This window comes from Dermacentor andersoni, chromosome 10 (assembly GCF_023375885.2).
Source record: "Dermacentor andersoni chromosome 10, qqDerAnde1_hic_scaffold, whole genome shotgun sequence".
NCBI lineage: Eukaryota > Metazoa > Arthropoda > Arachnida > Ixodida > Ixodidae > Dermacentor > Dermacentor andersoni.
Window position 1 is genome coordinate 44,260,437 of NC_092823.1, and position 16,524 is coordinate 44,276,960.

The following is a 16,524-nucleotide window of genomic DNA, read 5'->3' on the forward strand; positions in this document are numbered from 1 at the left end:
AAATATACACTCTAAGGTGCGTAAAATCTGTATGATAAAATTATGGCGATGACGTATGACTTGTACTATGAAAATTTAGATGCATATAAATAGAATGATACGGTAGGTAAAATATATCACGATTATAAGAAATGCCAGAGCACTACTGCCTCCTTAGAGCCTTTGAAGCACAAGGGCCTGGAGGCATGTGCTATGCAAAACAATTATCGCAGTGGCATCCTCTCGAGAGAGGAGGCGCTACGAATTCATGGGACTAATAACATTTAAGACCACATCTCTAAGAAAACCTAGCACTGAATCTGTATTAAAAAGCGGTTCTGGACCAAGAAGCATTGCAGGATGAAGAGGAATGTGCTGTCGGTATGCTAATGAAAAATGTCTCTCTCAGATTCGGCTTCCCGACACTCCAGGAGGACGTGGAGTACGGTCAGCCTCTCCCCGCATCTACCACAGGTTGGAGGCTCACTTCCGGTCAGTAGAAAGTTATGGGTACCACATGTGTGTCCTATTCTTAAACAACAGAATAGGACATCTGTTCGGCGCGATTTTGTTGTAGAGGGCCAGAGTCCTAACTGTGGCTTTATTAGGTGGAGCTTATTATCTTTTTCCGCGTCCCACATGCGTTGCCAGTGGGCACGCAGCCGCCTTCGCAAGAAAGGCCTCAGATCTGTGACAGGCACCTCAGCGGTAGGGTTAACGGCTTGCGATGCTATAGACGTAGCCATCTCGTCCGCCAGAACGTTGCCCTCGATGCTCCTATGGCCAGGCACCCAGCATATAATGATATGCTGGTTAGATATGTACGCTTTACACAAGACGGAATATAGTTTATTAAGTACTGGATTTTTGTGTCTATAGGGTGACATCAAGGCCTTCACGACGCTTAGGGAGTCCGTATATATAGCTGATTTTTGAAGTTTCGATTTTCTTATGTGATTTACAGAAGACAGTACTGCGTAGGCCTCGGCCGTAAAGATACTTGTTTCCGGATGCAGTACACCAGATTCTGAGAAGGATGGGCCGAAGGCAGCATAAGACACCCCGGCATTTGACTTCGAAGCGTTTGTGTAGAACTCTGCGCAGGAGTGCTTGTGCTGGAGTTCAAGAAAATGTATTCGGATTTCTATCTCTGGTGCGTGTTTTGTTACTTCTAAAAAGAATATGTCACATTCAATCAGCTGCCACTCCCAAGGTGGTAACACCTTGGTTGGATGCATTAGGCGAAGCTCGAGGAGTGGGACACGCATTTGATCACTAAGCTCCCTCACACGTAGCGAGAAAGGCTGTCTTACAGAGGGACGATTATGGAAAAGTATAGTACATGTCATATCGTTAACAGTGTGAAAACATGGATGTTGATGATTGGAATGTATTTTCAGGAAATATGTAAGGCTGACGTAAGTTCTCTGTAGATGGAGGGACCATTCATTTGATTCCGCGTATAAGCTTTCAATCGGGCTAGTTCTGAAAGCGCCAGTGGCTAAGCGGATACCTAGATGGTGGACAGGATCTAGGATCTTTAGTGCGCTCGGAGCAGCAGAGTTATATACGACGGCGCCGTAGTCCAATCGTGATCGAATTAGGCTCTTATAAACATTCATCAAACACTTCCTGTTGCTACCCAATGTTGAGTGGCATAGAATTTTAAGAAGGTTCATTGTCCTTAGACATTTTTCTTTAAGATATTTAATGTGCTGTATAAATGTAAGCTTGGAGTCTAGTATAATACCTAGAAATTTGTGTTCTTTGTTGATAGGTATTTGATGTCCACAGACTTGAACACAAGGATCTGGAACCAGGCCTCTCTTTCTAGTAAAAAGAACACAGGAACTTTTGTGGGGGTTGATTTTAAATCCGTTTTCGTCTGCCCACTTGGAAACCTTGTTCAAGCCCTGCTGTACCTGTCTCTCGCATACTGTGAGGTTGCAGGATTTGAAGCCTATTTGTATATCGTCTACGTATACAGAATAAAAGATGGCCGGTGGCAGTGAAGCACGTAGTGTGTTCATCTTAACGATAAAGAGAGTGCAACTCAGCATGCCTCCCTGGGGTACACCAGTTTCCTGCGTAAAAGGATGTGACAGTGCATTGCCGACTTTTACTCGGAAGGTACGATTTGACAAATAGCTTTCAATAGTGTTCAGCATATTTCCACGGATGCCCATTCCCGACAAGTCTCGCAGGATCCCGTAACGCCATGCTGTGTCATACGCCTTCTCCATGTCGAGGAATATTGATAGGAAAAACTGTTTATGAACAAATGCATCGCGGATATTTCCTTCAATGCGCACAAGGTGATTGGTAGTCGATCGTCCTTCTCTGAATCCACACTGATTGGGATCGAGCATATTGGCGAGTTCAAGGAAGTGTATAAGTCTGCGATTAATCATTTTTTCGAAAAGCTTACAGAGACAATTTGTAAGAGCTATCGGTCGGTAACTTGCCGCCAAGGAAGGGTCTTTACCCTGCTTAAGAACAGGGACCACAATCGCTTCTTTCCATGTGGATGGGAGGTATCCCGCAGCCTACATAGTGTTGAAAAGTGTGAGAAGTGTAAGTTGTGTGTCATTATGTAAGTTTCTGATCATGTCATACATGACTCGGTCAGGTCCCGGTGCAGTGCTTTTGCATGTGTTCAATGCAGCTCTCAACTCGGCAATACTGAATGGCTGGTTATACGGTTCATTCTCTCTGGATTTTCGTAAGATTGGCTTACGTTCTTCTATTTCTTTAAGTTTCAAAAAGGATTGGGAATAGTGAATTGAGCTCGACACGTGCTCAAAGTGCTCCCCAAGTGAGTTTGCCTGAGCTTGCAGGGTATCGCCTTCTGTGTTTACCAAAGGCAGTGAACATGTTTGCCGGCCTCTTATTCTATTAACCCTGTCCCACGCTTTGGCCTCATCAGTAAACGAGTTGATATGCGATAGAAACTTTTGCCAACTTTCTCGTCTGGCCTGTCGGCGGGTTCGCCTACCTTGGGATTTTACTTTTTTAAAATTGCTAAGATTCTCTGCAGTGGGAGAAGCGCGTAGTAACCCCCACGCCCTGTTCTGATTTTTACGAGCGATCCTACAATCGTCGTTCCACCACGGGACACGCCGTTTGCACGCCAAGCCATTTACTTCTGATATGCATTTAGATGCGACATCTAATATGAATGCTGTAAAAAACTCGACTGCAGCATCAATTCCTAACAAAGACGGGTCAGCCCATGAGATACTAGTAAGAGATCGAAATTTCTCCCAATCAGCTGTTTCAATCTTCCACCTAGGAGCGTGTGGTGGATATTCGTTTTCTCTTGGTGATCTTAGCAGTATAGGGAAGTGGTCGCTGCCGTAAGGGTTGTCGGTAACTTCCCATTCAAGTTCATACAGTACAGACGAGGAGACTATGCTAAGATCTATGGAAGAATAGGTTCTGTTTGCAAGAGAGTAATATGTGTGTTTCTTCTTATTCAACAGACACGCACCAGAAGAAAAAAGGAACTGTTCGACAAGACGTCCTCGCGCATCTGTACGAGAGTCGCCCCACAGGTAGTTATGTGCATTGAAATCGCCAAGAACAACATAGGGTTCTGGCAATTCATCTATAAAGGTCTGAAATTCATGTTTGCTTAGTTTATAATGTGGGGGATATAAAGCGACGAAATAGTGATGTTTGTTTAGCAGAATAACTCGAACCGCCACTGCCTCAAGGGCCGTTCGTAGCTGTAAACTTTGACAGGCTATGCTTTTCTGAATTAAAATTGCAACACCGCCCGATGATGCGACAGCATCATCGCGATCTTTGCGAAAAGTAACATACTGTCGAAGAAAGTTTGTGTATTTTGATTTCAAGTGTGTTTCCTGTAAACACAGCACCTTTGGATTGTGTTTATGGATGAGTTCTTGCACATCATCAAGATTCCTAAGTAGACCTCTGACATTCCATTGAATGATTTGTGTATCCATATTTTAAATTAAATTGGTGCTGTGTTTACGGAAACGGAAGGGATGTCTTACATTACAGAGCCCATTCGAGGCCCTGTAATAGGGGTTTTGCTCTTTCTGAAGCGCTCGAGCGAACCTCGGCGCTCCTTAGGCGCTTGGTGCGCCTTGAGGACAGGTGTAGTGTCCATTGCCTCCTGTGAGACGCCGGACAAGCGCTCTTGCGAGCGAGATGTTTTCTGAGAGAGTCCTGCCCCGGAAGGCAAGACCCCTGCGCCCCCCAGCCCGGAGGTCGATGGGGCTCCCTGAGGGACTTGGCTGCGCTGGCCGTTGCCAGCGCTGGAAGGGGCCTCGGAGGTTGGGGCAGCCTCGGCTGCGGCCACCTTCGCGATCGATGGCCCGGTCTGCTGGGTTGGCGGAGCAGCGCTAGCTGCAACCGCCGCGGGGGCAGATGGCGTAGCTGCCGACTCACTGCCTGTGGGTCGGACAGCCGCCGGAGGCCGTTGTGGCGCTGCCCCCTGACGCGCCACTTCGGCAAAGCTTTTCTTTGGCAGGTATGCTACCCACCTGCGTGCCTCCTTGAGTGAGATATTTTCTTTCACTTTGATCGTCACTATTTCTTTTTCTTTCTTCCAGGATGGGCACGACCGCGAGTACGCGGCGTGCTCCCCATCACAATTTACACAGTGGAGAGAATTCTCACAAGCTTCAGAGGAGTGTTCATGCGTGCTGCATTTCGCACAAGTTTGGCGGCCTCGGCAGCTCTGCGAACTGTGGCCAAAACGCTGGCACTTGAAACATTGGAGGGGATTTGGCACGTACGGTCTTACACGGAGCTTGATGTACCCGGCCTCGATTGACTCAGGCAGGACGCTTGAATTGAAGGTGAGTATTAGGCGTTTGGTTGCAATTTCTTTACCATCCCGCCTAATCTTAATTCTTTTGACATTTATAACATTCTGTTCGCTGAAGCCCTCCAACAGCTCAGCTTCAGTGAGCTCCAGCAAATCATCGTCCGAGACAACGCCGCGGGAGGTATTCATTGTGCGGTGCGGGGTTACAACTATTTGGGTCTCCCCAAATGATACTAGCTGAGGCAGTTTCTCAAATTGCTTCTGATCGCGGAGCTCCAAGAGGAGGTCACCGCTGGCCATCCTCGACACCTTATATCCTGGTCCAAAAAGTTCGGTAAGAGACTTAGATACAAGGAACGGCGAGATTGTTCGCACTTGTTTAGCTGGTTTTTCTGCGTGGAGCCCATGAAAACGAGGAAAGTTGTGGACTTGGCGTCCCAAAAACTGAAAGATCTCTTCGGTGCGCCCTCGTTTTTGAGGGCGATCAGGGAGTTTAGGAAAAGCGTTTTCCATAAGTACAGTTGGGCTTTCGGCCGCGATGCCGACCACCCACCATGGAGCCCAACAGGGGGACGTGACAGGAGTTCCTGCTAGAGGAACCCAGCCAACGCCAGCCGTACATCGCTGCTATAACCAAATACAGCATAACCAAGGCTGGCTAGCTACACAAGGTTAACCCTTGCCGCCGGGAAACTAGGAAGTGAGGAGAAGTGATGAGAAGACAGGAAAGATGAAAAAGGCGAGAGAGAAAGACGAAGTTTGGAGAGGAGGACAGGAAAAGGCGACTGCCGATTTCCCCCGGGTGGGTCAGTTCGGGGGTGCCGTCTATGTGAAGCAGAGGCCAAAGAGGTGTGTTGCCTCCACCGGGGGTCCAAACACCCGGCATCAGCTCAACCTCCAGGATCCCCCTTTCCCCAGACACGGCTAAGCCGCGCACGGCTACACGCGGGAGGGTCCAACCCTCGTGTGCTCGGGTCCGTGGTGTCGCAACACACCAACGCCTCCTGACGCAGACGCCCCTGCGGGGCCGATATTAATGATATTATTCATTACTAATACGAAAGAAGCTGTTTCAATGCACATAATGTACTCACGAGAAGAAAAATAATTACGCTCGGCGCGTTTGATTTACTCCGCCGGCCGCCATTTTTGTTTTGGTGTCTTGCACTGACAGCGGCAGCCGCCTGCTTGTCATCCCGTAGCAAATGCGGGATGAAAAAAGAAAATGTTTTTCTTCGTGGGAAATTTAACCAGTGTAATGATCGCACCCCTGAATATGCGTCAATTCTTTTGGCAAGAAAGTGAGATCATTATGTGAGTAAATACGGCAAGTAAGCTGATGACGCTACATTCCCACGTGAGCATGCATTTCGTCAGGGGTGAGAGTGACACTCTGCTTGCATTATCAATGATATTGCAGCTGGCCGTGAACGGTGGATGATAAGAATGGCATAGAATGAAATTCGCTACAAACTTGCGACCTTGTCAGTGGGGGTTTCGAGAAATGCCGAGTACGGCGCATAAGTATTTGGCGATAATTGCTGAAAAATACACGGAGCTGACACCGAGCCAGGAAGAAATTTTGAATTGATCGTTGTTTCGAGATATAGGAACTCAAATTAACAAGGGCGTACTGTGTACACCATATTTATTCGATTATAAAGCGGTCCGTGGTCTGGATTATAAGGTGATGGTGCAGTTTAGGGACCCAAGAAAAAGAACTTATGTATGTGCACTAATACAAAGTGATACAGCAGACTTGTACTAATTAGACTCTGGTTAATTAGAGTATTCAGTTAATTCAATCCCAGCCGACGGCTCCGGTTGGTGCCAATGCATTTTTATAGGCCAAAACTTTCTTTATTTCGATCCTAAATTGGTCTCCGCCAGATAATTTGAACTTGACCAGTCAGCGTGCCCCCGACCCCTATGGTGACCCCTTTAGTGGCAGCACCTGTCTCGGCGAGACAGTGAATGCACTAAGGCCACGTCATCTCTCCTTGAAGACGCCTATTTTCGGCCCCCCTAGGAAGATTTCGAAGCAATAACCATAGCTCACTATGTTTGATTATGGTCAGTGTTTACCAGACTCTAACGAGTGCCTTTTTTGAACAAAGCATATCGGGCCAGAAATTGCCAGAGTGGTGCAGTCGGGCACTAAACCAAACCAACTTCGCAACGTTCATATGTTTTGCCATTTAACAGCAGTGTGCTGCAGTGAAAAAAACCACGTGGCGAAGCTGACTTTAGGAAACTGGCTGTCACTGTCCAATTTTCTTGTTCAAAAATACGTTAGATTTCTACCTTGTTTAGAAGCTTTAAAGTCATTTATATAGTTTACTACTTTGGACATATAGAGAGCAGACGCATGTTTGATTTGAGAGTGTGTGAGAATCAGGCAAATACTGCCAAATGAATTAGCTGTCTGTTCAGTGCACACATGTAAAGCTAGCTTCACGGCAGCGCTGCCGTGAAGCTAGACTCGCATGTGTGCACTGTGCAATTAACTTTTGTTAATTGTTAACGATAGTAGCGTTTCGTTCGTGTCCATCTTTTCACCTGGCAGTGGGTTTGCACACTAGCTGGCTATGGCTGGCAAACAACTATGCCCATCATTTTATCGAACGGTGCAAACCAAAAAATTAGATCTTGCTGCAAAATCTCAACGAAAACAAGGCCGCAAAAAATGCATACACTTATGTCGAAGTTGTTAGTTCGTTAGAATTGAAGAGCAGATAAAAATGTTGGATATAACGAAGGTATTTTCGTGTTGGATGACACTTTGGTATAATGCTGTTTGATTGCACATAACAGGCAAAGTTTTCGCTGGTGAGAGGACCCCGTGGTATAGCCACTATGTAGCGATACCTTGCAACCGCAGCCACAAGTGTGACCCCAACTCACGATCGCAAACGTACCAGCAGGCCCTCCAGTATCAGATGATGTGTCGTTCTCGGTAACCGAAATTCGCACGGCTGACCGTGGCCTGAACAGGGGCACCGTAACCTGCCCAAGGATGCGACTGATTTCCTGTCTGTCTGTGCAGTTGGCGATGCCATAGACGGTCGCTCGCAGGTTGGCCGCGGCCACAATGTAGTCCATATGAAGGCTCTGTGAACCACACACACGCAAACGTGCAAAATGAAAGAACACTTAAACAAGGCAGAGAGCCATAGGAAAATGAAAACTTCAAGTGATTAACAGTGGCCGAATTAAGGCAGCCTCAGTGTGGAGTTAATGTTCCGAGATAAGGGGACTAGTCCTCATTTGAGCAACTACTTTTTGGCAAAGTTTATTTTATTTATAATACCCTAAGGTACGTACAGTACATTATAGAGGGAAGGGACAAAAGGGTGAGAATAGAATACAACATAAAAAAAAACTAAATATTGAAAACCGCAATGATAATAACAGACAGACGCAGCTTCAGCAGCATCAATACAGTAACTACGTATACATAGGATAAACATCAATATGAAGAAGTCAGTAAAATTGGTATTTTACTTCGGTGTGTTGAAAATCAACCTTTTTATGCAAATATGTACAGTTGCCGAGAGTCTTTTCTTACACGAAATGGATTGAAAAATTTCAAGAATCATCGGGCAATCTGAAACAACAAATTTTAACGAGAAAAAAATTATTTTGCTGAACTTGAGAGCGGCAACCAAAAATGCGGTTTCATGTCGTGTTGATGATATCTTCACATTGGCAGTACGAAGCGAAGCCTATGGTGCTTTCGTACATACTTCATCATCATCATACTCATCATCATACTGTCACCTGGAGAAGGATGACGCTAGCATGAAGAATGCAGGCCAAGGGGTGAGAACACTTCATCTGCCTCTCGCTTGAATGTATCTCCGAAATGCAAGACTAATGAATAAAGAGCATGTAAAAATAGTGCGTATTCGAAACTCAAGACTACGCAACCTTTGGCACTAAAAGCGCGGGAAGACTGCTACGCAAGTAGTCTGGTCATAGAAGTCACACTTTGTGCATTTGTACTTCATGTAATTACTAGAGGAGTGCGAATACCCAATAATAAACTTCAAATTGAATCAATAAAAAAAAAAGACGAATATTGAATCGAATGTTAGAAAAATTTGCACAAAATCTAATGCTTACAAATTTCGCGCAAGAAAACTTTGGTGCTGTTCATGCTTGGGAATCTCCCAGGATTATATGGAAAGAATGTAGCAAGCCATTAGTAACTAATGTACACAGAAATCAAGATATACAGTATAGTCTACTCTAATTAAAGGGACCATCAAATAAACGGACCACCAAATTTGTATGCCAGCTCAGTTCTAGTACATGAACGTCTGGAAAATGTTTTTTTTATCAATAAAATTTTGTTGCAAGGAATCAAGGGTTTTTTTCCCTCTGAAACCAACGAATTCGTGACGTTCCATTGTATTGAACACTAATGAGGTTCTCAGTTTAATAGTGAACCTGTATTTTGCAGCAATCTTTTTTTTTTTATTGCATAGAAAGTCTTGCTTTCCAGTTTTTTTCCAGTACACTGAAGGGCTGTCCCAACTCATGGTAGTCGAATTATTGTAAGGCCCACCTGTGCGAAAGACAAAAGGACTGTGCATCACATAACTCGATCACCGTTCCAGGCATAGACAGCGTCGAGATTAAAGAGCAGGCGCTGTCCGCACAGTTTAATTGTCAGGTTTGGCATTATTTCCCACCTGTCAGATTCTGAAATTTATACTCATGGACAACCTTCTGTGGCCGTGAAGGGAAAGCTACGGGAACATGGCTGCTGCACATGCGTAACCGCGCCAAATAGTCCGGCAGCATTTGACTGTGCTTTTGGCCGCTCGAAAAAGATGCTGGATCGATGTAACTTCCACGTGCGACGGTTTCGCGTTTGCCCAGATGTGGAAGGGGAAAGCCTCAAAATAAGTGAACTTTTGCACTCAGTGGTGTGTTCTGTTTTATTTACCTGTTGCTAATAAGGCGCTTATGTTTATCTTCTCCAGCCTAACCTAACATGGATTAAAACGCAGGACTCTTATCACAAGCACTCTCACTTGTGCGTGCTGAAATTTCACACACCTTACAGCCTGCCGTACAATATTTTGTATTCCGACTGCACGACCCTGTGCTGATTTGGCCATTAAATCAAGCCGAAATAGCAATATTATCATTTTGACATGTTGCCAGCACGTTGTCTTTGAAACCAAGACTAGTGAAGCCTAGCCGATCTAGTAGTTGCCAATGAGAACTCGGGGCATGCATTGACGATAGTTTCATCTATCTGTCGTGACAGCATAAAAATGGAAGAGGTGCAGGCCGCAATCTTGTAGCGATGCCTTTCCCTCGATGATCAGCTGATCTCATTGATAACGTGTGCGGAGTGCTGCTTTTACATCACTCATAAGGCGTGAAAAGCATGAAATGAAATAGCATAAAAGGCATTGCTAGAAAATCGTGGCCACAGAACACCTAGGCCAATGCGCGAGCGGTAGTCTATAGATGCATAGGGGCGAACTAGCGCTAAAACAAACCATGAAAGGAAAACCGAGAGAGGGAGGCGTACGAAAAAAATTCCCTGTATTCTGACATAGCGGCAGCACATGACAGAAAAGAAAAAGTTAGGAAATTGGCACGCTTTTTAAACCTACAGACGGCATGATAAATATACTGCATCTACCATTTTTGGACTTGTTCGCGGCACCGTATATTTACATCCTTGACCCTCAAAGGGTTAGTTAATGGAAAAACATTGCATACGTGATGCAAAAGATGTTGGTGCGGCACCAACCTGCAGCAAGTTGTCTTTTTGCCCACTTTCATTCCCCCTTGCACCTTATCATTCACATGTTTCAATTAAACATAACAGTCATTCGCCCTATGCTTTCCTTTGCTTTACTGCCTGTTGGCTTCATATGGTTGAAACTAACAAGAAACAAGAAATCAGGCCCCTTGGTTGACCTTATTCTTCCTGCTCACTGGACAATGAAGTATTCTCCAAATTTTAGTATTTTCTGGCTTCAACTGTAGCATTCTGCAACTTTAACAATTGACAGGTATGAAAGTGAAACTTTATTTTCTTTTCAACAAAAAGAGGGTGCCAAGACAAAAGGCAAGAGCCTGACAAGGTCCTGGTCACATACTATAGGTATGCACATACCTATAGTATGTGCTATATTACATCATGCCGAGTATGTTACATTATGCTCAAGTGAAAGTAGCATGAAGAGTAGTGATTCCAGAACAGAGACGCCAAAATGATGTACGCACCTCGCCGGCATCAAACTCAATGGGGTGGGGGCAGCGCTTGAAGCCAGACCAGAATGGTGCCCCCGTACTGGTACACTGCGAAAAGCGGAGAAAAAAAGAATGAGAATCACACCAAGCAGTGTTGAAAACACCACTGGTGATGTCATACACGGGAGAGTCCCAAATGTCATGCGACCAGGCTGCCTCATGAAGCCAAGGATGTGGGCAGGATATGTGTTTGAGTGCGGGTTGTAGTGTGGTTTGTAGTGCGGGCCAATCTTGGAGGCAGTTAGGTGAACATCACAGCACCCATACGCCTCGTAGCACTAACAATTGCAGCTAAGCAATAAGTTTTCCACCAACATATCTCGGCAAGACAAAACTTGAAATTAAATTCTGGGGCTTTACGTGCCAGAACCACAATCTGTTTGTAATAAGGCACGCAGTAATGAGAAACCTGGCATTAATTTTGACCACCTGGGTTCTTTAACTTGCACCAAAATTAAAGTACATGGCGTTGTTGCATTTTGCTGCAAATTAATGGTTTTATAATCAAAAGCAGTCAATGAAAACGTGAAGCATTTTCAATCACAGTCTGTGATGTGACTGACCATTCCAACATCACATTACGAAAAACCTTTACCGCCTGGCTGCCACCACTGATTACGCTGGCAAGCAGTGGCCCCGATACAAAAGCATCGAAGTGAAACTTTCATCATTCGAGTTTCTGTTCAGCTTCAGAGGAAATGGTTCAGGTCTAGTTCGACTCCAGAGCCGATAAATAATGGTTCAAACCAATTGGAACCAGTTCACGTTCATCTGCATTACTTAAGAGGAAGCTTTAGCTCAGGCCCGATTCCGATGCCGCCTATTCAAATACATGTAAAAAGTAGAAATGCATTTCTGAGATAATCCATGGGTCGGTTTAGATGAGATTTTGTTGCATTTGAGAGAGGAAGTTAGATTATAGTGAGTGTTACAACTGGAATTTCGAATTAGGGCCTTAATTTATTAGAAGAATCGCTGAAAGTCGGCACGTTTGAAAAAAGAAATAAAGCACGAAGTTTACAAATTCATAACTCTGTGGTGAAAATAGGCATCACAGTTCTGTAAACTGCATCCTTTAAAACATCCAAAGAGGACTAGTTTGATATATTAATTTTTGCCTTACGGGAATTCGTTACAATGTTTACAAGGGTTCTGCAAAAGTTTTACACACATATTAGCGGCGCATTTAAGAGCCATGTATAACACAACAGATATGTTTGCTTGAGATGTGCTATTAGATGCAATTCACTGAAATGTGATATAATTTTTATTGCTGAGTCACAGAGTTGTAAACTCGAGAGTTTCACTTTCTGAAAATTTGCAATTTTCAGCAATTTCGTTAAAATATAGACACCCTAAAGAAAAATTCTCTTCCAACAGTCCCTAGGTTTTTTACTATTTCTACTAAATGCAGCAAACCTCATCAAATTTGGAGAAGTAGTTGACAAGAAACATTAATTTTTCAATTCTCGTGTATTTAGACGGGAATCCTCGAGCTAAAGCTTCCTCTTATAATTATGGCAAAACAGCATAAGGTCACATTGTACAAAATTCAACAGCACTCCTGAGCTGCACGGAAAAAAAGAAGAAAGATATGCATGCTGTTCTTCACGTCCACAATAATTACAAGAAGAAAAAGGAATGCACTGTGGAAGCACACCTCAGTAAATTATCTGTCGCACCTACTTTAGCTTACACAGCAGTGTGATAAAAACAAACGTCCGACTATACGCTATCTCAGAAGTAACTTGCAGCAGACAGTAACTTGCAGTCCCAAAGTGACAGTGGGCCTATGATAAATGCCACAGTGAGTGTTTATAAGTGAATTTCAGACCATAGGTACGTTACATAAAATCACATTGTTTTACCCAATACGGCAAACGTATGCTTGGATATTATGCTTCAAATATCTTCAATCTGTTACTCCCTTGCATTTTTCATGTTAAGTCAGTTTCAGCATAAACGATTAATCAAATGTGTCAGTTGACGATTCATATAGCTTTGAGAGATGACACGTTCCACACAATATATTGGGTGTTTCTTTCTCTTCTTTACGAATGTTTTTGCTATATCTCAATCTATGTTTAACTTCATTTAATAAGTGAATAGTTGTCCCTTAGTGTCTGCCAGGCACAGCCTTTCAAAACCCCTTGAAGCTTTGGCTGGCCTACAATACACACTGTTGTGCTCATCGAAAATAAAGGTTTTTGTTTGTATGTATGTATGTATGTATGTATGTATGTATGTATGTATGTATGTATGTATGTATGTATGTATGTGTGTGTGTGTGTGTGTGTGTGAAAGAATGAACGAATGAATCAATCAATGCACAGTCGCGAGCAAAACTTTGGGGGCCAAAGGTGCCACATTTTTTTAGCAGCCGGGGCATTCTGGCTGAAATGAAGTGCACATCTTTGACCAGTACAACACAATGTATTAAACAAATTCCAGGCCGCGGGCACTGCGCTTGAATGTATTATATTTTTTGCTGATGCCCTAGTCTCCAAGCTTTTGCTCACGACAGTATGTATGTATGCATGTATGTGTGTGTGTGTATGTTTTCAGTGCGGTCAAAATAGCACACCATTACAGTAAGCTGTATTACTGCACAGCTGCGGCAACGGATAGTAAAGGCTTCAGTACTGCTTTCTGGCATTGACGTCAGTGGTGCGAAATTTTTCTAGTTGTGACAGCTTCTAGTGAAATCGTCGAATATAAGCAGACCTAAGAGCTTCTTGACACATGTACAAAACAAAACCAAAAGAACTAACGGCCTGGAACCAAACGAATACGATATTTCCCTTTCGCCTCTATAAAAATGCGGTCGCCATGGCCCGGAATTTAGCTTGTGACATTCAGTTAGTTAGTTAAATGGGGTTTAATGGTGCAAAAGCGGCTAAGGCTATGCTGCGCCAAACACGAGGTGTTTTGAAATCCAGTTTATGAAGGAAAATTTTGTTAATAATCTATATTTTATGTAAAAATCCAGTGTCATCTAGAAATTTACGGACGTCACATAATGGGACTAGCGGATCATCACCTAAAATTAGAGCAGGGTGTAAAGGTATGTGTAGTTGATATAATTTGTGCAAAAGTGTTAGTCTGTGTGTTCCAATCTGTGACATTCAGCTCAGCAAGCAGTATGCCATAGGCATCGAGTCATCGCAACTGTTCCACTGAAAACCCAAGAGGCCGGGCCTTACGTAGTCCCTGGGAAAGCTGTGAAGGAGCTGCCGGATCTGGTTGCTGTACTGGTTTTGGAAGTGGAGCCTGGCCCAGGCCACGCAGTCAGCAAAAGACGTGGGCCGCTCATCTACGAGCTGCTTCTTCACGCTTGTAAACACCTCTGCCTGCGCAGTTAGTTTTGTGACAGCACACTTGTAGCAGAAGAACTGTAGCAGACAAACTTTTGCAGAATCCCGCTCGTAGCACACTTTCCTCCTCGCCACGCGTTACTCACATCACTGCAGTTTGTAATAATCAGTGATATTGCAAAGTAGCACTGAAGAGGAACGCAGACGGAGATCGTGAGGACACGTGGACGCAAAAAATGAGCAGGTTAAAAACTCCTGCAAGCATGCGCTTGTATGAGTACAGATTTATAAAAAAAGTAAACTGCTGTTTTACCTCAAAACCCCATGCAACTCGTGAAGGTCCTCGAAGGAAAACTCCCAGCGAGAATATTTTGTTGGGTGAGTCAAGTGGACATATCACACACACACACATTGCTCTCTGCAGCATTTTATTCTTCCCTGTCACTGCAACATGACAATAATATTGCTACGGCCAGCGCAAAGATGGGACAAATCAATTAATCAAGAGAGACATTATTACATCATTATTCATTAGGAAAAACTCGCACAGAGATGTCTGGACTAACAGCCTAAACAGCTAGTGATTGGTTCAATATAAACAGCGATTAGCAACACAGCACAAACTGTTCCTAGTAATGCGACATGTCACAAGCAATTACAATTCCTACATGCAATTCCCAATGATACCACCATTACCTTAAAACGGCCCAACAGCCCGGTAAACTGCAATATAAAACCGTCGCTTCTGCTCTGCTTTCTTGCATTCTTTTCTAAAAACATATCTCAACAGCGCTTATATGTAGCTTTTGTAAAGCTTTTGCAGCTTTTGTAGCTTATATGTAAATTTTCCTGGCAGCATGCACTTTTAACCTTCCAGTCTTGTGCACTGCTACAGCCAGTGACTCAGCAATTTGGGCTGCATAACATATAGAGGAAGAAAAACACTGGTATTGAAACCGTTCACTAGTTTTTTTTTTTTACTTTACGTCAACTTTACATTTTCTTTTCTTCTTTCTACATTTGTATTAATTTTCTTGCACTGGTTTCAAATATACAATTACGTTTGGCGCAGGTCAGTTAGTTCCTAAGATAATTCACACTTCACTTGTAACACTTTAGATCTCGTAACGGGGAGTAAAATGGCACAATAAGAAAGTTGTATTTCTAAAGCATGGTTAGACAGCCGAAAGGTGAGACCTAAAATATCGGGAGCTTTTCTTTCTTGTTTTCATCTTGCGAACTACGAATTACACTTTACGCTTCTGCTAAATATTGAGAGCTTAATTTCAATGCACCGTAAATAGCTAACAAGAGAAAAAAAAAAAACTGCTTCCAAAAGTTCATTTCTTACTCTTAGGCTATCAATCATGCCTTAGAAATAATGAGATGACATTTTAATTTCCATTGTGGTCTCAAACAATGGATGTGAAATGTCAATTTGTCATGAACTAACTGACCTAAACCAAAAGTAATCGGTGCAATCGGTGCAAAGTAAATCGGTGCAAAATACTTAACAGGAGTGTAAAACTTCATTAATATTGATAAAGAAATAAAGTAATTGTTATCAATACTAGTGTCCTCCCTAACGGTCGTATTCAATGCAGACAAGAACACAACTACTACTTTGCATGCATGTATCTTCGTTGTCTCTGCAGGAATACCAATGCTTAATTATCTAAGCAATCAATCAATCAGTCAAAAGAAAACCTTACTACATGATTAGGAAAAGTTAATACAGGGATATTTGGACCGACAGCCAAAATGGCTAGTGACCGGTCCAGTGCAAAAAAACGAACTAGTAATACTGCACAAGAAGAACAAAGGAGTAGAAGAAAAAGCCACAATTCTTACTGGTTCGTCACCTGAGAGGCTTAGCGTCTTCTTCACAAATGATCTGGGATCTCTGGCAAACAGCCAACAAATTGGAAAGGGTCCAACACAAACACCAATGGTGGCTTGTCGAACGAAACATTAGGTGACACGCTGATATGTGCATACTTACCAAACTGCAAAATTTAAAATTAGTAAAAATCTTGCTGACACCATAAGTAATTGGAGGGGGGGCAGGGTAGAGTGCCATTTTTTAAATGTTTATCTCAAGCACGCACCTTTTTGTGGTATACACATGCACCTTATTAATGATGACGT

The 16,524-nt window shown here is 43.5% G+C and overlaps 1 protein-coding gene across 3 annotated transcripts in view; it reads right to left on the reverse strand.

Annotated features, from left to right (window-relative positions):
• Window positions 1–16,524, reverse strand: part of LOC126543396 (ubiquitin-like modifier-activating enzyme 1) — a 99,492-nt gene that overhangs the window by 24,726 nt on the left and 58,242 nt on the right. For all 3 annotated transcript variants that reach the window (XR_008608808.1, XM_055062216.2, XM_055062217.1), the window contains 4 exons: window positions 16,228–16,279; window positions 14,266–14,412; window positions 11,036–11,110; window positions 7,699–7,891 (listed from right to left, as the gene is read on the reverse strand). Coding sequence is in view for 2 of the 3 variants with exons in the window: in XM_055062216.2 (XP_054918191.1) it covers window positions 7,699–7,891; window positions 11,036–11,110; window positions 14,266–14,412; window positions 16,228–16,279 (467 nt within the window). In the remaining variant the exon portion in view is untranslated. The remainder of the gene's footprint in view (window positions 1–7,698; window positions 7,892–11,035; window positions 11,111–14,265; window positions 14,413–16,227; window positions 16,280–16,524) is intronic.